The following is a 21,646-nucleotide window of genomic DNA, read 5'->3' on the forward strand; positions in this document are numbered from 1 at the left end:
CTCGCCGCAACTAGAGAAAGCCCGCGCACAGAAACGAAGACCCAACACAGCCGAAAATAAATAAACTCCTACCCCCAACATCTTCAAAAAAAAAAAAAAAAAAAAAAAAGAATGCGACCCTCAGCAACACATACATGTGCATCATGACTCTACATATTAACACAACTGAGTGGGAGCACAGGTGTGCCTAAGACAAGAATCACAAAATACTAGCTCTACGTGCGATGCTCTATGTTCTGTGGGTCCACATAACCCGAAAGCCAGACAGGAAATCAAGGGGTTAAGACAGCAAACCAGTCCCCTGACCCTGCCTGCATGCTCCCCTACCTCCTCAGACTTACCATCAAATTGGGCCATTTTCTCACAGAGTTTCACCTCCCCCAAGACCGCCCGGAACTGGGGCTGGTTAATGCAGGTGAGGAACCAGCGGTTTGTATTAGGGAAGGCCTGGCGGAAAGAAGGCTCCAGAACCTGCCAGGATGCAAGAGTGGACATAAAGTCAGCGGAGAGAAAAATCCTGACGAGTTTCCAGTCAGAGCCCCTTGTTTCTTTCTACACCAAAGCTCCAGCTTCCTTTCAGCCCCGGAAGACCAGCTTTCCCTGGAGGGCTACTGCCCACTTACCTTACTAATCTCTCTCCTGCAGTCCAATCCAATTTAATGGATGCTTGGTCCCACCCTCTATTCACTATGAATCTACCTGATAGGAATATTTATATTGTGCCTTACTCCTTTTACAAAGCCATCTCATACCTATAATTTCACGTGTCAATAAAACTTAAAAGGCTGGGACCAACAGAGAGCTACGAACTACTCACTTTGCCAAAGTAAATAATGAAAACTATCTAAATGAACTATGTGATATGTGAGAGATATATACATGCATCATCAAACTTCAGAAAGTAAATATTCAACAGCAAAAAAGTTTATTTCAGAATAACAGAGTGCTTAAACTTAGCTTCATGAAAAATTCATCTACCACTTTTTCAGTTTGCCAAGATCAGAGGGAAAATAATCCTGTCAAGGATACATCGTAGTCAGTTCTGTAGTGCTGGTTCTGCAGTACTTGCGTTCAATCCTACTCCACAACTTCCGGTTACATTTCTTTCACCCACACAACAAGCAAAGACTCACTAAGATTGTCCTTGTTACTCCCTGGCACAGGCTCTGACATGAAGTAGGTGCTTTTTTCTTTGCTGTTATCACATTACTATTCTGGTCCAGCATCAGTCCAAGAGCTGCTGTTTAGGAACCAGCAATATGCCATCTTTAACCCAATAACCTCAACAGTGATTATTACTACCTTGGTTTTATAGCTTCCACAGGGGGAAAAAAAGAGGACTAAATGAATCCACACACACCCTCCCCCCAACAACCAGTAAGTACTGAAGCCGAGAACTGATCTTAGTTTTGCCTCCAAAGATCTTGATGCTGAAGCTATCACCTCTACCTCTGTCTTCACAACTAAGCACAACCAGGCAACCTAAGAAAACATGGGAACAAACTAAACATATTAGCTGCCAAACAGAAATTAAGGGCAACAGAACAGGATCAAACTTCTCAGAAGGAGGAGAAGAGTCATGGTGTAAGAAGATAGGGTAGAGGGTCTGTGGAAAAAGAGAACCAGGCACTTTCTTGACATAAGAGAAGCCATTTTGTGATCTGAACCTGGCTGTAATACTTGTCCTTGAACAGGTCTTTGTAATTAATGATCTTAAGGGAACAAAAGAATGCAGAAACTGGGAATTCCCTGGCGGTCAGGTGGTTAGGACTCCACTTCCACTGCAGGGGGATCCTGCATGCTGCATGGCATAGCAAAAACAAACAAACAAACAAAAATGCGGAAACAACTATTATCAGGCAAGAGAGGTAACAGCAGCAAAGATAGTGTATCAGTAGTAAAGACTCCCAGTTCTGTTTCAGTAGTAAAGATTAGCCTGAAGCCCTCAACCACCAGATCAACTGGAATCTAAGGGATGATGATGATGACATTTTCTGACCCTCATGACTTCAATCAGCTAAAGCTCAGACTCTGTCAACCACCCAAGGCCCAATCATGAGTATGCATGTACCCTTAGCTTAAAACTTCCCCAGTTTTGCTGTTGGGAAAGATCCCTGGGGTTTTCCTTACTTGTTGAAAGTAATAAATCCTTCCTTATCCTGATCTTTGGCTTGGTTGGGTCTTTTGGCTCAATGCCCATCAAGAGGCAAGCCCAGTTTTCTGTTAACAGTGGTACTCAATCCTGGAATTCCTAAAGACTAGCTGTTGCCTCAGACTCCCTTACATCAGCAGGATACAGATAACATGGCAGACCTGTCACTGTTTCTAATCCCCACCTACCCTCTGTCAACCCAGATTCTTTATAAACTTCACCTGTTTATAAAGCCACAACAGGGTGCAGACAACTGTGATGTCAGCCAGCGTCACACGTTCGCCCACCAGAAAAGTCCTTGTCTTCAAGTGAGCATCCAGCAGCCCCAGAATTCGCCTCACTTCCTCCTTTGCATTCTCTGTGGCCTATTGATTTAAAATGATCAGACTTGGCAGTGGGTACCAACCCTTGTCCCTGCCCTTCTCCTCCAATAACAGAACTAAGGTAGCTATTCCACTGAGTCCTGGCTCCTTCCAAATGTATCGCAAATGAAGCTCTCAATGTTAAATTTCTCCATGGCGCAGTCTGGCTTCATTTCCCACTGTATTGATCGTAGGCATATATCTTTGAATTTCAGAAGGAACCTTAGAGGTCATCTGGTCTAACCACTCCCTTACCATCTGGTACAACCTTTCTAGAGCAGAGGCCTCTCGTCTGGCCACTCAGACCTCCCACCTCCACTGGGTCTGTCTTGACAAAGAATCCAGATACCATCAACAGCCCAGCGCTCCAAACTGAAAGCTCCAAGATTAGGTATTTATTATCCACATATTCTTGGCATCACCCTTCCTCAACCTTTTTTATTTCTTCCTCCCTGATACTGAGGAGCTGATGCCGCCCCTGCTCTTGGTTTCTCCCCATGTTCCAAGGCTCACCTGCTTGTTGTGGTGCATGATGCCCAAGGTGGGGAACACCCAGGTACTGGCTGGGGGAACTATGTCGCTATCAGCAAAGCTCACCCACTGCACCACCTGGGCTGCTGCTTCGGGAGTACTTCCCCGCAGCTCCTCGTTGCTCACTGCAGAGGCAGAACATAAAGGTCAGAACTTTGGGGCTGTATCAAAGCCAGTGCAGGTCCCTGAAAATTCCTCTCCTTGCCCGCTCCAGCTCCCCTCACCCTCTCCTGCACCCCAACACCTCCAGACCTTCCCATTCCCCAGCCACTGCAGATTACCATAGTAGGCAATGGCATTGCTCTCGAACACACAGAATCCATCGTCACCCTCAAAGGCTGGAACCTGGGGACAAAGCAGTCATAAGTAAATACACAGCAGTTTCTCACTAGTCAAGCCCAGGGACTCAATCGTTTTGAATAAAGTTTTTTACATAAGGCTGAGAACCCTTGCTGACCAAACTCTTGACACTATCTGAAACTCAAGAAACAAAACTGTATGAGTAACTTACCATCCCCTACAATCTGAACTCACATAAGAGACCCCCAAAATTTAGACATTAGGTATTTGTATATAATCTCAGTCAAATCAGCAAAAGGCAAAAAACCCGAGTCCGATAGTTCTGTGTATATTATCCCAGGTATTATAGTACTCCCCCACTGCACTTGATCTCTTCTACATGTAGCACGGTTATTTATCTATCTCTGTAAGCCTCTTGGGGCAAGAATTCTACTCATAGCAAATATTTGCTCTATTTGCACTGAAATCAGTCAAAACAAATACAAAGAAGCCTGTGAATTTCATAGGAAATGACTGAATAGCTCTGTACTATTTTTAACAACAAATAAATCACAACTGTCTCAAAAGTTTTTTTAAGTCTCTGAAACGTGAAAAAAAAAAGTAACATGGAAAGCTCCTTTTTAAAGATGGAGGTCATCTTCAGAGTGATGGAATCTCAGTTCTCCTTGGGTTCTCAGGACCAAAGGCCCCTCTCCACTTCCCTACTCACCTTGCCAGCAGGAAATTTACGGAGAAATTCGGGGGTACGGTTGGTTTGGCCAAAATGGAAGTGGGGTGGTGCGGAGAGCACGCGGACCTGAGCCCCGCTGTACTGAGCGGCAATGAGGGCCTTGAAGGCCCTCCAGTTTTCAGGATATGTGTACAGGGTCTGTGGGGAAAAGGCGGGGAATAAACCATTAATGACTAGAAGGGTACCAGTCCTAAGTGTTACCTGGGAACAACTTCCCCGAGTAATCCCAATCTGTTTCGACTCACTCTTTTACTCCCTTTGGTGAACCAAGTTAGTTCTTCAGTATCTGCAGTCTTGTGTAATCAGAGTCCTCCAAAATACGAGGACAGAACTACACACCGACTGCTAAATAAAGCTTGCTGACAGATGTGACCTTCCATAAGGACGTCTCTGGAAGCGTTCTCTTCCCCTCAAATACATCTCTAAGAAATGCAGAACTTCTAGCTCCCTCAGACTCCATCTGCCGACAAATACACACCCCTCCCTTCCCAGAGCCCTTGTTCATTCATTTATGGTCACTGAGCGCCTGCTTACTCTACTGAGCCGCTCACCCTTCAAAAGCATCACCCTTGTTTCCAAGACACACACACCAACCAAGACATTTCCAAGTCCCCCTCCGAAGAGCCACGAAGAGACCGAATGGCATCTTCTCTTCCTAAGCCAACTCGGTCTCCCTAAAACACCTTTCATTCCTTGCCACGCGTCCCATCCCTCCGGTCCTGTCCCGCAGTGAGTTCCCAGGGGTTTCCTTCTCTTCTTCCATTAACGTGGCCAGCGGGGTCCAACTGGTCTGACTCCAGCGTCCGGAGGCTCCTCTCGCTCCCAAACCTCCCCGCAGGACGACCCTTAACCGTGGCCGGCCGTACGTGCCCGCAAAGACCCTCCTCTTCCTCCGTCCCTCCTGTTGCCCCACAAAACGGTCGCAAAAGTTCTGTCAACCTGCCCGGATCCCACGTCTCGAGAAGGCAACGAACCGAACTCCGTCCTCAGGTCCCAGACTGCCAGGATCTGGCATCCCTTTTCTCTTCTACCCCAGACCCTTCCACCTCTTTGGCCTCCCAGAGCCCCCGCCTCAGTTCCCCTCCGGGGCCTGGAAGCCCTACTCTCCAACAGTACGGTCTCTAGACCCCGGATCAGTTCCCCACTCGGCTCCAGAAACCCTCTGACGCCGGCTGGACCCACTCCGGCAGAGGATGGCGTCGGATAGGGTGACCTGGATTGCCAGAGCCGGCAAACTTACCCCAGCCGCCATGGTGATTCCGCAGAGAAAGGGGGTGGGGCTCTCCGCGCTGCCGCAAAGTAAGCCGTCAGGGAGAGAACGGCGTGGGGGGGGTTGGAGGGGAGAGCCGTGGAGAAACAGCAGCCGGAAAGCGAGGACGGCATAGAAGCCTTACGCACGACAGTTCGGTATCCCGCGGCAGCTGAAAGGAAACAGGAGGTGGGGCCTGGGGCCTGCGCGGAAAAAGCTCGCGCCCGCGCGGTGAGGGAGGGCCAATCCGAGTCTCGACATGGAGGTAGAAGGCGCGGAGGGTGGGGAGACTGTGAAAACTAGCTGGAAAGCCGCCCCTCTGCAGCTACGTGGCAGAGCTGCCAGCCCGGCATCGCGCCGGGCCCCAGAGGCGTTTCCCTCCGGGTCGCGGAGCCCGCGGTGATTTGATGGAGGTCCTGCCAGACCCCTAACATCGTGGTTGTGTGACACACATAGGAGCGAAAGCAACTGCGTGGAGGTGGCGGGGTGCCACGTTCCTTTTGTTCCGGCTCTTTCTAGAGGAGAGCTTGTACATCTAACCCGAACCCAAATCCGAAGCCCTCTGTAACAAAGTGAGGGTTTTTTTTTTCCATTAAACGACCTTGCAGCGCAAGGATGCTGTTACTGCTTAGAAGAGGCACTAGTCCTCGGGCCTGCAACAAGGGAGGGGCTGAGGGAGAACCCAGCCACGTCCTGTCACCCGGGAAGGGCTGACAGTTCAATGGATGGGTCGCCCTTTACCCCTGCTCAGATCTGAACCCAATTTAAGAACAGGATGAATTCTATTAAGGGAGAGAATGAAGAACCCTGAATCCAAATTTCAAGCCCTGTCACCATTCATAACTCTGGGCAGTAAGGTAAATGTGGAAGCAAACTTGGTACTTCGCAGGTGCTGCTCAAGCCACCCACCCAGCATTCCATCTTTCCAGAACTCTACTGAGTGGGTCCAGGTGCCAGGCACCCACTCCTCCTGGGCTCTGAAGGAAACATACTGAGAGACCTATTTTTAGGGTGGCGAGAGAGGGTACCTGTGAGAGGCTGCATTAAGCACTGGGGGGAAGGAGGATTATTACCAGGTGGAAATTAGTGGAAACTAGTGTTTATTAAACTAGCAGCTTTATTGCCCTTTAGGGTCCCCATCTTCACTTGAGCAGGTTTCGAAGTGCTTGAGGGAGGAAAACCTGTAAGAAATGATGGAGATCAGGGAACAGGCCTTGAGAATCCCGGAGTGGGGTCACAGTGAGAGTCTGGTCAGCCTGGGAGACAGACACCACGAAGGTCAGGAGTGGCTCGGCCCCTGGCGTCTGTTCGGTACTGCTCAGGCCTCTCAGCTGCCGGGTGACCCGAGCCTCAGTTGCCAGCCACTCTGCTCCTGTGCCAGCACCAGCTCCACCTCCTTGCTTGCTTTGCTGCTGCAAGTGTCTTCGGGCACGCCGCCGCCCCTGCCACACTCGGTGGCACAAGGCACAGCGCCAGCCCACTGAGGAGAGCGATGCCCCCTTCCCTGCCTGAGACCCTTCTCGGGCTGCCTCCGGTCCTCTGGGCCCCTGCTCAGCCAGCGCTGCGGGGCCTGACTGCCCCTCTTCTCCAGTGCCTAGATGCTTTCCGGTCATCGGGGCCAGCTCCCCTGGCTGCCCAGGGCTCCTCATGGCCCAGTCTTGCACTGACTCCCCGACCTCTGTCACCATTTCTTCCAGCCCATCTTCACCGTGGTCCCCTGCACGTCCCTGCTGCCCCCGCTGCCCCTCCTCGCGGCTTTTTTTCTGTCCGTCTAGTTTCAATCTTTTGCTTGTCCCTCCCTGGGGAGGCTCCCCAGTTCCACCGCCCTCTGACCGCAGTCTCTTGGTTCCCTGTTCTATATGGCACCCCAAAGCTTCCCGTAACACCCGGGCCAGGGCAGCAGTGAGCTGGGTGAAGGGAGCGGGGGGTAAGGGGATCGGTGTTGCAGACAGCAGGGAGCTAGGGGAGCTGGGCTGCAGAAGGGGAAGCAGCCCCCAGTCCCGACCCCGGGAGGAACGGCACTGGTACTGGAGGCTTCGGCAGTAACTGGCTGCCGCTCGGCAGCAGTTCTGTAGCCGCCCGACCACCCGGCTGGTCACGTTGGCTGCCACATTGTGACTCAGGTCAAAGGGGTCCTGGAGATTCATGGGACCGAGGCGCAGACCCTCCCAGAGATGAGAGGGCAGGCCCCCTGCCACAGGCAGTGCCTGACCCTCCCGCAGGGACAGCAGTGAGCCACGAAGATCCCAACAAGAGACGCAGGAGAAGAACTGGGCCAGCAGGGAACCTGGAGGAAGAGAAAGACCAGGGGAAAGGGGTCACTTGGAGGCCAGAAGTGAGATCAGCCCTGTGCCAGAGCCATTCCCTTAGCTGGACTTTCTTTTTCCCTCCCAAGTGGCTCAGAAGAGAGCCAGAGCCAGGCTCCTCTGATCCCTATAAACAAGAGGTCAAACCTCTCTCCCGTGGTGCCCCCAGATACTGCCCCTTCCCCTTGCCAGCAGCATGACCTTGGGCAAGCCACTTAATTACTCCAAGGCATGGTTTCTTCATCTGCTAAGTAGCAATAACAGTATTAGCTATCCCACAAGGTTGCTGTGTGCCAGTAACTGTGTCATTAGCACCATTTATTAGTCCTCTCCCAGGCTCCCCAAACTCACTTGGGGGCTCCTTATTGGTGCTGGGCTCCAGTCTCAAGGCATCCCTGGGGAAACTACAGTCCCAGCCATCAACCTCCACCTGTTCGCCCTCACCTATGAAAGTAAAAAAGGTGAGGGTGAGCCTGGAAGCAGGAAGATTAAGGGGGGCAGGGGAGGGTGGATATGCGAGTGATAGCAGAGATCTCATTCCCAGGGAAGCTCAATATGTCTTAAGTGAGGTGAAGAAGAGAGATGAAGCTCATGAGACCGAGCGGGTGGAGGCCAGGCTACCGTACCTGCTTTCTGGGTGAGCTGGGACACAGTGGGCAACACAGGAGGGTCCCTGGTCTGAAGGAAATAGATCACGAGCAAGGTCAGGGCGTAGTTATTGAGAAGTGGGCCACTCCCTGGGTAAATAATCAATTAATTCCGGTTAGATTAGAGGCGGTTCTGAGCCCCTCCTTGGCAGTTTTCGCAACCCCAGTTCCTGTACCTGCCACCTTCCTTCTCTCCCTGAGTCCCTGCCTTTGCCCCGACAGGAACACAGCCCCAAGTCTGTCCTGATTCATTCTCACCTGACAGCCCTCGACCCTGAGCCCAGCAGCGCAGAGTGTACACAAGGGGCCGTACTCGCCCATCCAGCTCAGAGCAGAGGCTCAGGAAGCGGGAGTTATGCAGGGCCAGCCTGGGACAGAGGGGGGGACAAGGGTGTTAGGGCTCAGGAACCTATCACCCCCAGCTCTCATTCCAGGCTTGTGTAATGGGGGCCAGCTGGAAGAAGACCAACAGAGGGTTTCCCGAGGAGTTTTCTGACATGGTCTGGAGAGAATATGTATAAAAGAACATCAGGGGCTTCCCTGGTGGCACAGTGGTTGCGCGTCCGCCTGCCGATGCAGGGGAGCCGGGTTCGCGCCCCGGTTTGGGGGGATCCCGCATGCCGCGGAGCGGCTGGGCCCGTGAGCCATGGCCGCTGAGCCTGCGCGTCCGGAGCCTGTGCTCCGCAACGGGAGAGGCCACAGCAGTGTGAGGCCCGCGTACCACAAAAAAAAAAAAAAAAAAAAAAGAACATCAAACGTGTCTGGGAAACACTACATCCTATAAATGTCTTAGACAGTTACAGAGCATGTTATTGTAAGACTGATCAGAGCCTTTACTATGCAAAGAAAGATAGGAAGGGAGGGAGAAGGAGGAAAGAGGAAGTGGGGGAGAGGGAGGGAAGGGAGAAACCTGCCTGTGTCTAACTCAGCATTTCCCAATGCTAAAACTTATTCAACCATGGAACTCTTTCCTAAATCCTTAAAAACAGTATCCCAAGAAACACACTTTCCAAACATTGAAATGAAAGCCAGACATGAGATAAGCATCAGAAAGAGAGAAAGGACCAAATAAGGACAACCTCAAGGCTCAGCTGGTGCAGGGCACCCTCCTCCACCTCCCCAGAGTGCCCATCTGGCCTTCCCCGCCGCCCCCCAAACAAAGGTACCGGTTACTGAGGGAGACGTCACCGTGGAGACCTGAAGGCCGATGGCAGAACTTGACCACAGGGCGTCGGGCAGAGGGCACAGTCTGGACTCGGTACACTCCAGGGACACAGCCCCGAAGAATGGATCCCACCAGCTCCAGCATGGCTCCCCCTTCTGCTTTCTCCCCCTTCAGGGCCTCTGCCAGTTCCATGGCCTTCCCTAGGTCCCCCTCTCCCCGGTCCTCCTGCAGTGGCGAGGATGGAGGCAGGGACTGGGGAGAGGCAAGGGTCTCAGAGGCCAAAGCAGAGTCTGGAGTCTGGGGTGCCAGGGAGGAGGAAGCGACTTCACAGTCCAGGGCTTCCGAGTCTTGGGGAGAAGCTGGAGGCTGTGAGTCTGGAGGGGAGGCTGGGGTGCAGGCCAGGGCTTGAGGATCCAGTGGGGATGCAAGGGCCGAGTCCAAGGATGGAGATTCTGCAGCCTTTGGGGCTGGCTGTGGATGGAAACGAGCTGAGTAACTGCCTCACCTGCGGTCCCCTAACCAGGGAGCATTCCATCCCTAAGATATATCTATTACTGCTTATTATGTGCCAGGCCCTATTCTCAAGGCTTTATAAATATCAACTCATTTAACCTTCACAAGCCTTTTTTAAAACTAACTTTTTTTTTTTTTTTTTTTTGCGTTACGGGGGCCTCTCACTGTTGTGGCCTCTCCCGTTGCGGAGCACAGGCTTCGGACGCGCAGGCTCAGCGGCCATGGCTCACGGGCCCAGCCACTCCGCGGCATGTGGGATCTTCCCAGACTGGGTCACGAACCCGTGTCCCCTGTATCGGCAGGCAGACTCTCAACCACTGCACCACCAGGGAAGCCCCTAAAATTAACCTTTTAATGCCATAAAATAAACGGTCAGTATTTTACAAAAACGTTCTTGTCATGAAAAACAAAAGGCAGAAGAACCGTTCCAGATTAAATAAGACTAAAGAGGGAATTCCCTGGTGGTCCAGTGCCCTTCCACTGCAGGGGGCACGGGTTCGATCCCTGGTGGGGGAACTAAGATCCGCAAGCTGTGAGATGCAGCAAAAAAAAAAAAAAAAAACAAAAAACACCTTTTGTGGGCAAGAGGTATATGGGAGCTCTGTACTTTCTGCTCAATTTTGTTATGAAGCTAAAACAGCTCTAAAAAATAGTCTATTTAAAAAATAATGACCCTTTCCTACTCTCAAGGCAGGATCTGTACATTAGATGTTAGAAAACACAGATAAGCAAAAACATAACCCATTATCTCCCCAAATAAGATATTATACATGCTATTTTGAAATCTGGTTTTTTTCCTGTTACAAATACCATTTATCCCATGTTGCTTCATTTTATCCTATCCAATATCCATACACATTCACATTTCTCCAATTATAATAACCCTTTCAAGCAGGTCCTATTACCCCCATTTTATAGATGAGGAACTAAGGCACGAGAGGTCAAGTGTTTGCCCAGAGTCACATGACCATTTCCACTGACTCTTCACAGCTGCCTCCATGGTCACATACCTGGGGCTCGTCCAAGTCCCCCAGATCCAGGAAGAGGTCAAGATCACAGCCATGGACGTCAAAGCTGTTTATGGAAGAGCCAAAAGGATGGACCACACAGCCTGGGTGTCGAGCAGAGAATAAAGGTCAAGAGACACTGCAGGGAGTAAGTGTTGGAAGAACAAAATGGGGCACAAAGATGGAAAAGCAGGCAAATGAACACCACTAGCTGAGGGAGGACTGGGGATGCAAACACAGGGGAGGAAGGACAGGGAGGGCTCAGACACAGTGAGGGAGGTGACTCACCAGGGAAGAACTCTGTGAAGACCTCCTGCACCAGGGCCACCACGAGGCTCCGAAGCTGCCGCTCAGCCTCAGACAGCTCCCTCAGCCCCACGAGCTTCACCATTTGTGCCTCCACGTCCGGGGCCTCCGCTAGTGCTTTTGCCAGCTGGTGACTGTCGGGGGCCACTCCTCTGGGGCACTTGGAGGCTGGGCTCTGGAACTCTTTCTGCTCCCGTGGCCGGACCCTCAGGCGATGTCCTCCCAAGCTGTGCTGGGGCTGTGAGAGGACAGCTTCCCGGGCACCCACGTCCCCCATCTCCACAATGGCAAACACTCCCTGTCAAACCACAACAGGGACAATGATGATGGTTTTGAAACCTAGAATCCAAACACATGGTCTGACAGTGGGTGAGAATCTTTAAAATGGGGACCACCATATAAATTGGGAAATTTGTTTGGTTTTTTTTGTGGTTTTTTTTTTTTTTTTTGCGGTACGCGGGCCTCTCACTGTTGTGGCCTCTCCCGTTGAGGAGCACAGGCTCCGGACGTACAGGCTCAGCGGCCATGGCTCACGGGCCCAGCCGCTCCGCGGCATGTGGGATCTTCCCGGACCGGGGCACGAACCCGTGTCCCCTGCATCGGCAGGCGGACCCTCAACCGCTGTGCCACCAGGGAAGCCCTAAATTGGGAAATTTGTTTGCTGTTTCCATAACATCAGGGAACATATTTATTTATTTATTTACGCCACGCCTCGAGGCTTATGGGATCTTAGTTCCCCTACCAGGGACTGAACCCGCGCCCTCGGCAGCGAAAGCGTGGAGTCCTAATCACTGGACCGCTAGGGAATTCCCACCAGGGAACATATTTAGAAAAGCAATTATCTCCTTCACTGAAATCGCATACATTTTATTCTCACCCAAGCCTGCCTCTGAAAAACCTCATTTTACCTATTTTATAAAACCCCAGTCTTCCCAATGACATTTCACTGGTAATACTATGACTCACCCCCTAACTTTTCCTGCTTTAATTAGACTCTTTTAATATTAAGAATCCATGTAATGATCACTGTGTTAGGCATAAATATAAACACATAAACCCTATCTTCGACGAACTTACCGGCAATATGACAGCAGTGCTGCTATGATTTGGTTGAGTTAAATGATAATCATTGGGTCGGTTTTTTTTAAGGTAAAACGTTAGCAGGAGCAGAAAAAAATATAACTGCTCTGGCAAAAGGCCGTATTTTTTTATATTCTCTTCAGTGGTAAAGCTAGAACCTCATCCTGCTTATACAAAGGTACTCTCTACAGTAATCAAGACAGTGTGGTACTAGTGACAAAACTTCAGCTAGACTCACTAAGAAAAAAAAGAGAGAAGCCTCTGATAAATAAAATCAGAAATAAAAGAGGAGAAATAATAACGGATACCACAGAAATACAAAGGGTAAGGGCTTCCCTGGTGGCGCAGTGGTTGAGGGTCCGCCTGCCGATGCAGGGGACGCGGGCTCGTGTCCCGGTCCGGGAAGATCCCACATGCCGCGGAGCGGCTGGGCCCGTGAGCCATGGCCGCTGAGCCTGCGCATCCGGAGGCTGTGCTCCGCAACGGGAGAGGCCACAACAGTGAGAGGCCCGCGTACCGCAAAAAGAAAAAAAAAAAAGAAATACAAAGGGTAAGAGAATATTATGAATATGAAAAGCTATACACCAACAAACCTACAAAGGGACAACCTAGAAGAAAGGGACAAATTCTTAGAATCACACAACCTTCCGAGACTGAATCATGAAGAAATGGAAAACCTGAATAGACTGATCAGGAGTAAGGAGACTGAAACAGTAATCAAAAAGTTTCCCAAAAAACAAAAGTCCAGGGCTTCCCTGGTGGCACAGTGGTTGAGAGTCCGCCTGCCGATGCAGGGGACATGGGTTTGTGCCCCAGTCTGGGAGGATCCCACATGCCGCGGAGCAGCTAGGCCCGTGAGCCATGGCCACTGAGCCTGCGTGTCCGGAGCCTGTGCTCCGCAATGGGAGAGGCCAAAACAGTGAGAGGCCCACGTACTGCAAAAAAAAAAAAAAAAAAAAGTCCAGGACCATCAAAGACTTAATATCTATCCTTCTCAAACTATTCCAAAAATTGAAGAGGAGGGAATGCTTCCTAACTTATTTTTACAAGGCCAACAGCACCGATACCAAAACCATACAAAGACAACACAGAAAAAGAAAACTACAGGCTAATATCTCTCGGGAGCATAGATGCAAAAATGCTCAACAAAGTATTAGAAAATCCAATACAATAATACCTTAAAAGGATCATACGCCACCATCAAGTGGGATGCAGGGATGGTTCAACAACCGTGAATCAATCAACAAGACACATACTTTAACAAACTGAAGAATAAAAATATGATCATCTCAACAGATGTAGAAAAAGCATCTGACAAGATTCAATACCCATTTATGATAGAAACTCTCAATAAAATGGGTAGAGAAGGAATGCACCTCAATATAATAAAAGTCATATATGACAAACCCATAGCTAACATCCTACTCAATGGTGAAAATCTGAAAGCTATCAGGAACAAGACAAGGATGCCCACTCTCACCACTCTTATTCAAAACAGTATTGAAGTCCTAGCCAGAGCAATTAGACAAGAAAAGGAAATAAAAGGCATCAAATTGGGAAGGAGAAGCAAAACTATCACGATTTGCAGTTGACATGACTTTATATATAGAAAACCTTAAAGACTCTACCAAAACCCACTAGAAATAATAAATGAATACAGTAAAGTTGCAGGGTACAAAAATCTGTTCTCTTTCTATCTGCTAACAATCAGCCAGCAGAAAGAAAAATTAAGAAAACTATTTACGATCACAACAAAAAGAATAAAATACCTAGGAATAAACTTTAAGGAGGTGAAAGACATATACACTGAAAACTATAAGACATTGTTGAAAGAAACTGAAGAAGACACAAATAAATAGAAAAACATTCCATGCTCATGGACTGGAAGAATTAACACTGTCAAAATGTCCTAAGGCAATCTACAGATTCAATGCAATCCCTATCAAAATCCCAAGGACATTTTTCACAAAAACAGAACAAAAAATTCTAAAATTTATAGGAACCACAAAAGACCCCAAATAGCCAAAGCAATCCTGAGAAAAAAGAACAAAACTGGAGGTATCACACTCCCTGATTTCAAACTATATTACAAAATCATAATAAGCAAAACAGCATGGTACTGGCAGAAAAACAGACGCAAAATGGAACAGAACTGAGAGCCCAGAAATAAACCCACATGTATATGGACAATTAATTTACAAGGAGCAAAGAACATACAATGGAGTAAGAACAGTCTCTTCAATAAACGGTGTTCGGAAAACTTGACAGACATATGCAAAAAATGAAACTAGATCACTATCTCACACCACACACAAGAATCAACTCAAAATAGATTAAAGACTTGAATGTAACACTTGAAACCATAAAACTCCTAGAAGAAAACACTGGCAGTAAGCTCTTTGATACTGGTCTTAATATCTTTCTAGATATGTCTCCTCAAGCAAGAGAAACAAAAGCAAAAATAAACAAATGCAACGACATCAAACTAAAAAGCTTCTGCACAACAAAGGAAACCATCAATAAAACAGAAAGACAACCCACCAAATGGGAGAAGGCATTTGCAAATGATATATCTGATAATGGGCTGATATCCAAAATATATAAAGAACTTATACAACTCAACCAAAATTTTAAAAACAAAAAGACTGGACTTCCCCGGTGGCGCAGCGGTTAAGAATCCGCCTGCCAATGCAGGGGACATGGATTTGAGCCCTGGTCCGGGAAGATCCCACATGCCGTGGAGCAACTAAGCCCGCAAGCCACAACTACTGAGCCCACGTGCCACAACTAATGAAGCCAGCACGCCTAGAGCCCATGCTCCACAACAAGAGAAGCCACTGCAAGGGAGAGTAGCCCCTGCTTGCTGCAACTAGAGAAAGCCCGTGCACAGCAATGAAGACCCAACACAGCCAAAAATAAAAAGATTAAAAAAAAAAAAAAAAACTACAATGAGATATCACCTCATGCCTATTAGAATGGCTATTATCAAAAAGGCAAGAAATAAGTATTGGCGAGGATGTGGAGAAAAGGGAACCTTCGTGCACTGTTGGGAATATAAAGTGGTGCAGCCGCTATGGAAAACAGTATGGAGAGTCCTCAAAAAAATTAATACTAAAATTACCATTCAATCCAGCAATTCCACTCCTGGGTTATTATACAAAGAAAATGAAAACACTAATTTGAAAAGATATATGCACCCCTATGTTCACTGCAGCATTATTTACAATAGCCAAGGTATGGAAACAACCTAAGTGCCCCTGAATGGATGAATGGATAGAGAAGATGAGGTGTATATATACAATAGAATATTACTCAGCTACTAAAAAAAAAAAATCTCGCCATTTGCAATAACATGGATGGACTGTGAGGGTATTATGCTAAGCAAAATGAGTAAGACAAAGAAAGACAAATACCATATGATTTCCCTTATATATGGAATATAAAAAACAAAACAAAAAACAAAATAAATGAACAGGGACTTCCCTGGTGGTCCAGTGGGTAAGACTCCACACTCCCAGTGCAGGGGGCCGGGTTCAAGCCCTGGTCGGGGAACTAGATCCCGCAAGCATGCTGCAACTAAGATGTCCGCATGCTGCAACTAAAAGATCCCACGTGCCGCAACAAAGATCCCGCACGCTGCAACTGAGACCCGGCGCAGCCAAAATAAATAAATAAATAAACAAACAGTTTTTAAAAAAATAAAGTACTATATGTACCATGAAAGCATCTATTAAATAGATAAATAAATGAACAAACCAAACAAAAACAAACACATAGATACAGAGAGGAGTAGTGATTATCAGAAGGGAAGGAGCAAGCAAAATGGGTAAAGGGGATCAACTGTATGGTGATGGATGGAAACTAAATTTTTGGTGGTGACCATGCTGTAGGGTATACAGAAATAGAAATATAATGTTGTACACATAAAATTTATATAATGTTACAAACCAACGTTACCTCAATTAAAAAAAAATTTTTTTTTGGCCGTGCCACACAGCTCGCGGGATCTTAGTCCCCTGACTAGGGACTGAACCCAGGCCCCGACAGCCAAAGCGCTGAGTCCAAACCACGGTACCACCAGGGAATTCCCAAACAATTTTTTAATTAAAAAAAAAAAAAAAAAAAAAAAAAAAAGACAGTGTGGTACTGGCATAGAGACAGACATTCAGGACTTCCCTGGTGGTGCAGTGGTTAAGAATCTGCCTGCCAAGGCAGGGGACACAGGTTCGAGCCCTGGTCCAGGAAGATCCCACATGCTGCAGAGCAACTAAGCCCACGAGCCACAACTACTGAAGCCAACGCTCCTGAGCCCATGCTCTGCAACAAAGAGAAGCCACCGCAATGAGACACCTGCACACCACAACGAAGGGTTAGCCCCCGCTGGCCACAACTAGAGAAAGCCCGCGTGCAGCAACGAAGACCCAACGCAGCAGCCAAAAATTAATTAATTTTTTTTTTTTAAAAAGAGACAGACATTCAGATGAAGAGAATGTAATTGAGACTCCAGAAATAAACTCGTACATCTATGACCAACTGATTTTCAACAAAGGTGTTAAGACCATTCAATGGGAAAAGAACAGTCTTCTCAACTGGGATAACTGGATAACCACATGTAAAAGAATGATGTTGGACCCCTACCTCACGCCACATACAAAAATTAACCAGGGGGATGGCTTCACCAGCACACAGGCCTGAATCACAATTGGAGAATGACAGATAATAGGTTCACAGTTTCTTTTTGGGGTGATAAAAAACATTCTGGAATTAGATCATATGATGGTTGCAGAATCTTGCAAATATACTAACAACCAGTGAATTATATATCTTAATAATATATAATATCAATTGACAATACAAGGGGGGGGAAAAGAAAAGGGGGTCCCCTGTCTACCCTCACTTCTACCCTATGTCAAACAGCACAAGGAACCAAAGTGAAACTAAGGAGAAAGACAGCCACTTGGGCCTGCCCAAGCGTATCTTCTGATTCTGAGGAATCACAAAGCTCAACAGACTGCAGTGCAACACCAAGTTTGCAGCCGAAGCCCCAGCTAGCAATTAGGTGTCTCTTTGCCTGGCCTTGTCTGTGTGCACGTATTTCTCTCAAGAACTGCACAAAAGGCATCAGGGAGGGCGGGATAAGCAGATTCAGAAGAATGTGTCCCCGCCATTTTTCTCCTCTCAATACCAGCATCCCCAACTAGAGCCACTATTTACAGAGGTTTTTTTTTTTTTTTTTTTTTTTTAGGCCACGCTGTGTGGTATGCAAGATCTTAGTTCCACGACCAGGGACTGAACCCGTGCCCCCTGAGGGCTTGTTATTAACCAAACAATTCATGTAAGCTATCTCGAAGTCTCATAAGATTCCTACAACAAGGTATGTATTATTATTCCCTTTTTACAAATTAAGAAAGTGAAACTCAGAGAGGTTAAGTAACTCGTGACTGCCTCCCAAGGAGGGACTCCCCCAAATCTCCAACTTCCCCAGTGATGATCTCAAGGAAATGTTGTGGAGATTAAATAAGATATACAGTATTTAGCATATAATTGATGCATAATAATTGCTCCATAAAAATTTTAGTCATTATTGTTATAACTATTGATAGAAGCCTCAAAAACTTGAGGTTTAAGTTCAGGAAAAGATCTTTCTTTACAATTGAAATAAATATGAACAAAAATGGTGGCACTGAGCTTTCTGAAGAAGTCACCTGGGACAGACACTGCCAATTGCCCACCCAATATACATTCTCCCATCTTCCTTACTAACAGAACCCTGCTTTTTGCTCAGAGGGGCAAAGTGCCCAGCTTAAAAAAACTTCATTTCCCAGGCTTCCCTGTAGCTAGGAGTAACCAGGCGATAGACAGAGTTCTGGACAATGAAATATAAGGAGATGTCTGCTGAAGAGGCCTCCGAGAAATATTTTCCTGGGAAACAAAGAAAGCGGGGGAAGGGATCAGACTCAGATGACCCTAGCCTTTGATAGTCTGCCCTTCAACCTGCTTCTTCTTCTTGCCGGAAGATGTGCAACCAGCATAATCACAACTATGAAGTGAGAGCCATATGCCAATAATGACAGAGCAGGAAAACAGTAAAATCTTGGACAGCCCAGGTCTGGACTTCTTGTTATAAGAGAACAATTGAACCCTGTTTGTTTAAGCCATTGTGAGTCGGTTGCTGAATGCAATTTCTAAGAAAAACAGACCCCACGGCGTGGTAAGAGAAGACCTGGGCTGCTAAGTAGATATGGGATCATCTAAGCCCACAAAACCAGAGTGTAGCCTCAGAGCTACAGAATGACCACGGAGCACATCACCACAACGGCAAACTTTTTCCAGGGGACTAAAGAGACTCTGACAAAAGGTCGGCATGGAAGCAAGACAAAAAGGACCGCAAAGAACAAGTCTGTTTGTCTTGCATTGTCCAGAGGACAGGGTGTTCTGACCGGATGACCTCAGTACCTTTCAGCATAAGTTAATAAAGTGCTAGCTGGTTGATCAACCAGTTTCTTGAAGGGTTAGGACAGATCTCCCAATGGTGTGATGGTCTTAAATCACCCACTTCACTGTAGTAGTTACTCATTTAATTGTCTACTTCCTCCACTAGACTGTAAGGTCTGTGCAAGCAGGAACCATGACTACCCTGTACTACTAAGAATGCAGTTCTAAGCAGTGCCTAGTACAAAGTTAGCAGCTAGTAAATATTTGGCAAATAAAAGACTGACTGAATAAATAAATGACCAACAAGTCCCCCAATGACTAATTCTGACGAACTGATAAAATCCAACCAGGGGTGGGGGACGAGGGTGAGAGACTCACAAAGCTGGACTAGCCCAAGTACTGGAGTGTCCACCAAGGGCAAGCCACATTAGGAACCAGCAGACACAGGCTGCTGGTCTCCCTCCCCCATTTCTTTTGGTGTGCAGGACACCTGACTCATTCTTTACCCCCAGAGCCACTCACTCTACCTTGTCCTTGTCCATGACAACACTGGCCACAGGTCCAAATGCCTGGAAGTACTCGGAGAGCTGAGTAGAATCCACATCCCGGGGAAAGCCACTGACAAACACGCTTCGAAGTCCCTGGGCCTTTCGAGCAGCTCGTAGTTCTACCAGGTGCCTGTGCTTTCGGCCTCCCAGGTGGGCCTCTAGGCTGGGTCCTGCAAAGACAAATGTGAGGACAAAAACATCCGAATTGCTCTTCAGTGTACATACCCCGACTTTGTTCTCGGCATACCTAGATCCTAATGATTCTTCCAAGCCACAGAAAATGTGACCTTTGAATGACAAAAGTCCTGGCTCCTTGCAGCTTCCTCTCTTGTCCATTTGTCTATATAAAGCATTTTAAGTGGTTCCCAGGAGAACTGGCTGTACACAAGTATTTCTTTTTTTTTTTTTTTTTGATAGAAACACATTTCTTTTTTTTTTTTCAATTTCATTTATTTTTTTTTTTTGTTTGCATTGGGTCTTCGTTGCAGTGCACGGGCTTCTCATTGCAGTGGCTTCTCTTGTTGTGGAGCACGGGCTCTAGGCGCACAGGTTTCAGTAGTTGTGGCACGTGGGCTCAGTAGCTGTGGCTCGCAGGCTCCATAGTGCAGGCTCAGTAGTTGTGGTGCACGGGCTTAGTTGCTCTACGGCATGTGGGATCTTCCCGGACCAGGGCTGGAATCTGTGTCCCCTGCATTGGCAGGCGGATTCTTAACCAGAGAGCCACCGGGGAAGCACCACAAGTATTTCTTAAACCATCTACAAGTGCTAGGTAGAGCAACACCTGCACACTGTAAAGAAATTAACAGGTAACTTACCTAGGTCATTTATAGAAAAACTAAATAAATCAGGACCCTAGACTATTTCCCATTTATCATTCCTGGGTATAGTATAGAGATTACAAGTGCAGGATCAGAAGTCACACTACCCAGAATCAAATCCCAGCTCTGTCAAGCTGTGCGAAATCTTGGGCAACTTACTTAACCTCGCTGTTCATGTCTCCTCAGGCATAAAATGGAGATAATAATAGTACCTACCACATTGATATTATTCATATATTGCACTTGCCTGAGAGTCTGGTACATGGTGAATGCGGGAAAACTTAGCTGATTTTTAAATTTTTATTACATTTAGAGTCAGCTGCTTGACGTCACCAGTGTGTATGTGGGGCCAGAGGACTATCCTGGATTTCTGTCTTGCCCCACTGGACAAGTGGTAGTGCCATTCACAAAGGAAAAGAAGGAAAGATCATGTTTAGGGGAGATTATGATTCCAGACTTCAAAAGTGGAATATGAGGTTTCATTGAGCCTCTTGCGCTGTCATAAAAGCACTTTGTCTCCTTTTCCAAACCCACGTTCCAAACATGCATACCATGCTACTTCACCCATCTCTGCCTTTGGGAAGCTCCTCTGTAGGCCTTCCCTCACTTAATTACTACCTTCTCTGTGATCCTGCAGCTTTCCAAACACATCTATAGGGTACTGAAATTGTCTCCATGTCTAGGTGGTGAGCTCCTTCATCTCTAAATCCCCTCTCCCCGCGCTAGAGCCCAGCGGAGTAGCAGGCACAAAGGGAAGAGCCAATACATGACGGTTAAAGAGGAAATAAACTAACGAAACTTCTGTCGTCGAGATTTCGGATACTGGGAAGCTGGGGTGTAAGGTGGTGGGACTCTCCCCCACTCTGTAATCCCTTCGGACAGCGGAGAGAAAACGGAGGTGAGACCCTACCAACCGACTTGGCAAGAACTATGACCTATAACCCTAACCTTCGCTAGGACCCAAAGACGAAAGCCCATAAACACCCCCCTCACTAGCCACCGCTTACGGTTGGCCGTAGTGACGTGGCAGAGGCAGCAGCGGAAACCCCCGCGAGGCAGCGGTTCGACATCCGAATCCACCGCAGCCATCACAACCGTCCGCTTCTAACAAAATGCAACCACTTCGGCCACGACCGGAACTCACTTCTACAGATTGCAACAGGCTGAGAAGCAACTTCCGCCCGTCCGATAGGAAGTGACGTAGCCGTCGCCCAATCGCGCGGTACACTCCTCCGAAAACCAAACTCTTTCCGCTCAAGGTTCCGTTTCCAGCCCGACTTAAAGTCGCTACCAGCTTTAGGAATACCATCTACGATGCTTATCTGCATGCGGTAAGCCAATTGGTGTGCTCTGAGCTGTTCAGACGTTGATTGGCCCAAAGGTCGTGAATATTCATAAGGCAGCCACAGAGTGTGCCGAGTTTCTTGCCCGGCCCGCTGCTTGACGGCCGGCGGTTTCCCCGCTGGGTGGTCGAGAGCAGGCTGTGTCCTCCTTCAA

At 47.8% G+C, this 21,646-nt stretch overlaps 2 protein-coding genes across 5 annotated transcripts in view; both read right to left on the reverse strand.

Annotated features, from left to right (window-relative positions):
- Positions 1–5,417, reverse strand: part of EEF1G (eukaryotic translation elongation factor 1 gamma) — an 11,019-nt gene extending 5,602 nt beyond the window's left edge. The window contains exons 1-6 of the mRNA XM_007109942.4: positions 5,316–5,417; positions 4,055–4,213; positions 3,327–3,390; positions 3,028–3,170; positions 2,374–2,517; positions 342–471 (exon numbers count right to left, since the gene is read on the reverse strand). Coding sequence (XP_007110004.2) covers positions 342–471; positions 2,374–2,517; positions 3,028–3,170; positions 3,327–3,390; positions 4,055–4,213; positions 5,316–5,327 — 652 coding nt within the window. The 5' untranslated portion in view covers positions 5,328–5,417. The remainder of the gene's footprint in view (positions 1–341; positions 472–2,373; positions 2,518–3,027; positions 3,171–3,326; positions 3,391–4,054; positions 4,214–5,315) is intronic.
- Positions 5,418–5,526: 109 nt separating this feature from the next.
- TUT1 (terminal uridylyl transferase 1, U6 snRNA-specific) lies at positions 5,527–21,281 on the reverse strand. 4 transcript variants are annotated; one of them, XM_055082144.1, is made up of 10 exons: positions 21,157–21,277; positions 19,579–20,119; positions 19,311–19,501; positions 11,251–11,566; positions 10,966–11,066; positions 9,444–9,913; positions 8,536–8,645; positions 8,257–8,367; positions 7,982–8,074; positions 5,527–7,611 (listed from the first exon to the last, which is right to left on the reverse strand). In XM_055082144.1, exons 3-10 carry the CDS (start codon positions 19,323–19,325, stop codon positions 6,467–6,469), a joined length of 2,361 nt encoding a protein of 786 aa, XP_054938119.1. In that variant the 5' UTR covers positions 19,326–19,501; positions 19,579–20,119; positions 21,157–21,277; the 3' UTR covers positions 5,527–6,466. The 4 variants fall into 4 exon arrangements, with proteins under 4 accessions (XP_054938119.1, XP_054938121.1, XP_054938120.1 ...); XM_055082146.1 differs by having other exon boundaries at positions 19,579–20,019; positions 21,157–21,250; XM_055082145.1 differs by having other exon boundaries at positions 19,579–20,532; positions 21,157–21,236.
- Between the last annotated feature and the right edge of the window lie 365 nt (positions 21,282–21,646).

The sequence above is a fragment of the Physeter macrocephalus genome, unplaced genomic scaffold (assembly GCF_002837175.3).
Source record: "Physeter macrocephalus isolate SW-GA unplaced genomic scaffold, ASM283717v5 random_25, whole genome shotgun sequence".
NCBI lineage: Eukaryota > Metazoa > Chordata > Mammalia > Artiodactyla > Physeteridae > Physeter > Physeter macrocephalus.